This window comes from Liolophura sinensis, chromosome 4 (assembly GCF_032854445.1).
Source record: "Liolophura sinensis isolate JHLJ2023 chromosome 4, CUHK_Ljap_v2, whole genome shotgun sequence".
In the NCBI taxonomy this organism is placed as follows: domain Eukaryota; kingdom Metazoa; phylum Mollusca; class Polyplacophora; order Chitonida; family Chitonidae; genus Liolophura; species Liolophura sinensis.
The window spans coordinates 1,534,020-1,541,183 of NC_088298.1; the positions used below are offsets into that span (position 1 = coordinate 1,534,020).

Here is a 7,164-nt window from a genome sequence, read left to right on the forward strand (position 1 = left end):
GGAACTGCAATATTTCCGGTACTACCATTCTTTGTTAATGTTTTACTTATCCATTCATTTCACCGGTTTTTGACACCACACCCAGAACTATTTCACTGTAGCGACGGCGGCCAGCATTATGGCGGGAGGATACAAGGCAGAGCTCGGGGGAAACCCACAACCATCCGCAGATAGTTGACAGACCTTGTCTCGTAAGACCGGAGAGGAAGGCAGCATGGGCTGGACTTGAACTCACAGTGAAAGGATTGGTAAAATGCGCAGGTCATTTTTCTGCGCTGGAACACTAACAACTCGGCCACGGAGGTCTCCTTTCACATATTCAGTTGTTCGTCATGAAATACCTCTTCAACAAGACAGACGTCATATCCGCTACCCTGTGATTAAGAAAACAACATAAACTTTAAGACTCCCCTGCCCTTCTGTTTCGTCTTTGTAAAAAATTGTATAAAAACTGTTCATGGGTTAAAATCACTATTCAGGTATTCAAGCAAGAAATAAACAGATAAATAAATTAATTGACCGCCATTACGTACGTGAAAATGATTGAGTATTGAGCATTAAACAACAATCAAATAAATAAATAAATAAATAAATAAATAAATGTAGCACACCATCGATCGTTGTGCTCACAAAGGTGTATTTCATCAACATATCGGTTTATTTGTTTGTTTTGGAATAAGTCATCATTTGCCGAATTAAAAAACTGACATATGCGTTCATCATCGCTACACATTAACGCATAGACAAGCTCACCCCAAACTGTGACATTTTCTGCTGTTATGCTGCCGTACGTGTGAACAGTCTTACTGGTTTGTGTGTACTACTACACAGAAACTATGACGCATTACACAGAACAACAAAATAAAAGCGTACACCGTTTGGGTTTGGAGAGTCAATATTTCCCATTAGAAATGTGCAAGCGGTAAACTCGGGTGTAGGTCTATATATGTGTGAATAAGAATACACAGTTTGTCCAGGTCACAGATGTCTCACAGGCCGAAACGGAAAGAGAAAGAAAGCGACGTCGACTTCTGGACATGTGCAATCTTGTTTACGCATGCGTATGAGGCTCATACATAGCCAATGATAGGTCAGTGGTGTTATATAGTAAGTATAACATGTTGTTATAACACTGTACTTTAAAGTCCTTTTACATAAATGAGTTTTACTAGTGAGCACCAGGGCGTTATCTAATGTAACCAGCATGTACAAAGGCCTATGTGTGTGGGTCATGGGCCTGTGACACGAAGCTTTTCATTAGGCCTGTGTTCTGCGTAAACATGAATACAGTGGAAATTTCACCTGTACATAGTTATACATGCTTCACTAATATGACAAAGCTCTGGCCGACTAACTAACGTCATACACTAATGCTACATAACTGGTCAGCGATACTCTCTAGAAACTACTGTGTACAAGTACCTGGTACACAATATTGTGATAAAACATACATTCACGTAATTTTGTGTACCAGCAGTACACAAACTGGGTAGCCTGTGAAACATAATTTGTGTGCCGCTGACACTGACGTGCGAATTTGTACACATGTGGTCATATTTGGAGCATACCATATAGCACGCATCCTGGTTAGCGTGCCGTGTGGATAGAACGGGAATTTGGAGGGGAATCCCCATGTGTGTATTGTAACTTGACACTGCAGATGTGCTTAAGCCTATACGTGTATAAGTGTATACTTTGATTGCCAACGGCTACGAATTACACTGGAAGTGACAGCTTATCCATTCGGTCGTATTTTTAACGTCAATACCGCATAACTTTGCTCCAAGACAGGTAAGTTTAAATTGCTAATGCAACGTAATGTAAAACAATGATAAAGGGCCACTGTCTTCTTATTTGTGCCAGGCACAATATTGCAGCTCTCCTGTTTTATAGACGAAGTTATAGAGTAAAACATAGCGAAATTGTTTAATACCTGCTGTGTCTACAATACACAGCATTTTTGTGACAAACATACACATCCACATAATTTCGTGTAATAGCAGTACACAACTTGTGTACCTCGTGCAACACATCCCCAATCTCATGTACACTTTGTGTACCACTGATAGGCCAATACATTACATGTCAGTGTGGATTTGCAACAGTTGTTCTTATAGAGGGTATACATTTTCTACCACGGACATTTGGATAAACATCACTTAAAAAAGAAAGCAATTGTTTATTGTCTGTTTTGCGCCGCCTTTTATAGTATAGTTTTTCAAGACAGCTACTTTTGACTGCATATATGTTTATGCTCAACGCGAGCTAACGCATATAAGCGACATATTCTTGAGTACGGCGTAAAACACCAATCAAATAAATAAATCAAATGAAACCTGTCACTCTGTCTCATCTATAATCTAGGAGAGCTACAGTAATATATCTACAATTCAATAGTTTATTATGAGGTTATATGTCAATGTCAGTGTTCAACCTAAGGCTTATCATTTACTAAAATAACCAGTAAACACTATAATAACAGAATACATTCTAGCATCAGTCAAACAACATACTTTCTATTAAAATTAACAGATTAATTTTTTGAGTGTAAAATCATTTAGAGCTTCCGTGTTGATTGATTGTTATTGATCAATGATCAATGTACTGAAATAACTTTACCTTTTTCCTTTATCTTTCCATAAAGGTAACTCGGCTTATCGTTATGATATGAACAAATGCGGTGTTTGACAATTCATTTACATTTTGTATAGGAATATGGCTTGATAAAATGGAATGAAGGAATTTTTCAGCCATATCGTGGCGATGATAAACTGGAAGGTATGTTTATAAATGCAAAGTGAGTGTGACCCAGAAGGCTGCCTTAAAGCATTGTACTCCGTGGTCTCTCACAAAAGAGGTTCAGGTTCGAATCTACAAATCGCTGGTTTGTCCGAGGGAATAACTCAACTGATTTGCGATACACGTAAACAAACATACCAAGGTGGTCCGATTCACGCAGGATACAAGGGGACACTGATACATGTAAACAAACATACCAGGTTGATCCGATTCACGTAGGATACAAGGGGACACAGATACGAGTAAACAAACATACCAGGTTGATCCGATTCACGAAGGATACAACGGGGCACAGATACGAGTAAACAAACATACCAAGGTGGTCCGATTCACGTAGGATACAAGGGGACACAGATACGAGTAAACAAACATACCAGGTTGGTCCCATTCACGTAGGATACAACGGGGCACAGATACGAGTAAACAAACATACCAGGTTGATCCGATTCACGTAGGATACAATTGGACACAGATACGAGTAAACAAACATACCAAGGTGGTCCCATTCACGTAGGATACAACGGGGCACAGATACGAGTAAACAAACATACCAGGTTGGTCCCATTCACGTAGGATACAACGGGACACAGATACGAGTAAACAAACATACCAGGTTGGTCCCATTCACGTAGGATACAACGGGGCACAGATACGAGTAAACAAACATACCAAGGTGGTCCGATTCACGTAGGATACAAGGTGACACAGATACGAGTAAACAAACATACCAGGTTGGTCCCATTCACGTAGGATACAACGGGGCACAGATACTAGTAAACAAACATACCAAGGTGGTCCGATTCACGTAGGATACAAGGGGACACAGATACGAGTAAACAAACATACCAGGTTGGTCCCATTCACGTAGGATACAACGGGGCACAGATACGAGTAAACAAACATACCAAGGTGGTCCGATTCACGTAGGATACAAGGGGACACAGATATGGGTAAACAAACATACTAGGTTGGTCCCATTCACGTAGGATACAACGGGGCACAGATACGAGTAGACAAACATACCCAGGTGGTCCGATTCACGTAGGATACAAGGGGACACAGATACGAGTAAACAAACATACCAGGTTGGTCCGATTCACGTAGGATACAACGGGGCACAGGTACGAGTAAACAAACATACCAAGGTGGTCCGATTCACGTAGGATACAAGGTGACACAGATACGAGTAAACAAACATACTAGGTTGGTCCCATTCACGTGGGATACAAGGGGACACTGATACACGTAAACAAACATACCAGGTTGGTCCGATTCACGTAGGATACAAGGGGACACTGATACATGTAAACAAACATACCAGGTTGGTCCGATTCACGTAGGATACAACGTGACACAGACACATTTGAACAAGCGTACCAAGGCTGTCCGATTCACGTAGGATACAACTTAACACAGTAACATGTGAAAAAACATACCAGGGTGGTCCGATTCAAGTAGGATACAAGGGGACACAGACACACGTAAACAAACATACCACGGTGGTCCTATTTACGTAGGATACAACTGAACATAGATACACGTAAACAGACATACCAAGGTGGTCAGATTCACGTAGGATACAATGGGACACAGTCACACGTAAACAAACATATCGGGCTGGTCCGATTCACGTAGGATACAAATGAACACAGATAAAAGTAAGCAAACATACCACGGTGGTCCTATTTACGTAGGACACAACGTGACACAGATACACGTAAACAGACATACCACGGTTGTCCTATTTACGTAGGATAGAACTGAACATAGATAAAAGTAAACAAACATACCAGGGTGGTCCGATTCACGTAGGATACAATGGGACACAGATACACGTAAACAAACATCAGAATTACCTAGAATACAAAGGGACGCAGACAAACGTAAATAAACATATCAGGGTGGTCCGATTCACGTAGAATACAAAGGGACACAGTCACACGTAAGTAAACATATCAGGGTGGTCCGATTCACGTAGGATATAACGGTACACAGATAAAAGTAAACAAACATACCCGAATGGACCCATTCACGTAAGCAGTAATGAAATGAATTAATAAATAAATATTTAAAAAAATAAATAAACCCTTATATTCCAGCTTCTGTGGAGGATGAGTGAACAAGAGCATGTCGTCTTTCTGGATTTCTTCGGGTGCGTACCTTCTAAAGAAGACCTTCAGAATTCGTTAGCCAAGGTGGGCACTGCAATTCAAGGAGCCAGGCTTTTAGTTGCTCTACGCCATGACGTCAACACCGGTTTAGACTTGTCCGCACTGCTTCCTGGAAGTCCAACAGAGACCGTCAGCCACGCGGCGAAGATCAAGTCTGTCTTGATTGCGAAGGCGCGCCTGGATGATTTGCAGGTGAAGCGTCTTCGCATTGTGACGGATCCCGATTGTGCCCAGTGGTGGAAGCGAGTCCAGGAAGTCTGCTTCACCCCGTGCTACAGCATAGATCAAATCTACACTACCGTGCCAAAACGAACGGTGAAACCCGATGGGGATTCTGTCAGCTCGATCGGAAACCAGGTTAGGGATTTCTTTCGAAGCCTTCCCGCCGTTGGTCAAATCGGCTTTCTCCGGTCACCGAATATTCCGGCGGAGGTGTTCGTCCACGGTTTCAGTACTAGGTTCGGCGGTTTGAGCTCTTACCCGGGAATGAAGTCTCTAAATCTGACATACACTATGAAAAAACCGGACCCAGAAGCTCTGATCAAGGAAAACATCCGACGCCTGGCGGACTTTGCGGGCTTTGACGGCGGAAACCTCCACGTAGCTGCGGCTACCCACGGCATCCAGGTTTGGACAGTTGGAGAGGAAAAGCCAGCGGGATACGACGCCGTCATTTCCAACATGCCCGGCGTTGTTGTTGCAGCGCCGTCGGCTGACTGCACGCTTGTGCTTTTCGCAGACCCGGTCAACAAATGCTGCGGCGCGGCGCATGCCGGCTGGCGTGGGACTATGACGTCAGAGGGCATTGCCATGGCAACTGTGAATGCTATGAAAAGCAAATTCGGCACGAATCCGAAAGATGTGTTGGTAGCCATCGGCCCTTCCATCGGTACATGCTGCTACGAATTCGGTGTAGAGGAGGCCAAACAATTCGAAGAATTTGACCCTAGCTGCATTGTACACAAGCCTGATCATCCTAAACCCTTCGTGGACGTCGCCAGGACGAATAAGCTTCAACTGCAGAGAGGAGGAGTCCCAGCATCCAATATCGATATGTCTAATACTCTCTGCACAAAATGTCACCCGGACAAGTTTTTCTCCTACAGACGGGATGGGACACCCTTTGGAAACCAAATTGGCTTTATTGGGATTAAGCTGTAATTCATACAGATTGCCAGATTGTTTAAAATGAGCTTGCACGAAAACGAAATACTAGACGTTTAACAGTTCAAGCGTAACGTTGATTCCTGGAGACGTCGATCACAGCTTTGTTCAGATATCTTTTGAGTTGAATTCATCAAGTGGAAATCGAGCTATAGCTTATTACCTTTTCACAACGCTACATTTTCAGGCATTCCATGTTCCGCAAAGCCTTTGGAGAAATTATCCGTGGTATTCTGCCACCAACTAAGAAAGCATTTCAGTTCTGTCACTGGTGTACCAAGTTTGTTTTCTTTTCATCTCGATATTTCTGTTTATATTTTTTGTTTTTTTTATATATATTTTTGAGATGGTACATACATTCATTAAATTGTCTATCCTTTTATAATTGGCCTAACGCTTGACCACTGTCTATAATCGCCATTTGGCTTGATCATGGTGGATCATAGTTGATTTTCAACTGTATGTTGATTATTATTGATTTTTTTTGTCCTGATTTGTCGAGACTCCTGAATAAATATCAATCAAAATGGGAGGCCGACCATGCCTTGAGTGAGTACAGCAGAATTTTAAAATAATAGGCGCAAGAAGAATAAGTATATCAATGTATTACTTTGTTCAACTGACACTCAGCACACCTTATAGAGCATGCGCCGCTCTCTATGATCGCTGCCATCATAAGCAAGTTTCGTACAAGAATGGTGTGCAAAGCCAAGATCACGTGGGCCATAGTGATGAGGCAGGAAATGTCAGAAAAAGCAAAAAGTCTGTACCAAACTTTTTCATGAAAATTAACACTTGTAATGTGTGTATTCTGCTCGGACACCTAAGATTATTTTACTGATAAAGGTCTGCGCGAGGACATCGTTGATGAGGTTATAAACCTAAACAAGATGAAAAGGTCAGGTTGTATCCGAGGACGATAATGGTTAGAGTGATATAGTTCAACACGTGACCCAGGAGCCTCTCCCCAATCGCTGTAAGTTCAAGTTCAGTTCATGCTGGCTGGTTTCCTCCTTGGTCGTGCCTAGCG

General features: G+C 42.3%; 1 protein-coding gene across 3 annotated transcripts; it reads left to right on the plus strand.

Moving 5' to 3' along the window:
* Window positions 1–1,002: 1,002 nt before the first annotated feature.
* On the plus strand, window positions 1,003–6,659 carry LOC135464910 (purine nucleoside phosphorylase LACC1-like). 3 transcript variants are annotated; one of them, XM_064742482.1, is made up of 2 exons: window positions 1,003–1,090; window positions 4,899–6,659. In XM_064742482.1, the coding sequence occupies exon 2, from the start codon at window positions 4,911–4,913 to the stop codon at window positions 6,129–6,131; it is 1,221 nt and encodes a 406-aa protein (XP_064598552.1). In that variant the 5' UTR covers window positions 1,003–1,090; window positions 4,899–4,910; the 3' UTR covers window positions 6,132–6,659. The 3 variants fall into 3 exon arrangements, with proteins under 3 accessions (XP_064598552.1, XP_064598550.1, XP_064598551.1); XM_064742480.1 differs by having other exon boundaries at window positions 1,009–1,107; XM_064742481.1 differs by lacking the exon at window positions 1,003–1,090 and adding an exon at window positions 1,715–1,791.
* Window positions 6,660–7,164: the final 505 nt, after the last annotated feature.

What these genes read in the sequence shown, in the direction of transcription:
- LOC135464910 (XM_064742480.1), top strand. Translation starts at nt 1,084, where the DNA reads ATGATAGGTCAGTGGTGTTATATA. An exon ending in TAGGTCAGTGGTGTTATATA is followed by an intron (nt 1,108 to 4,898) that starts GTAAGTATAACA and finishes CTTATATTCCAG; the next exon opens with CTTCTGTGGAGGATGAGTGA.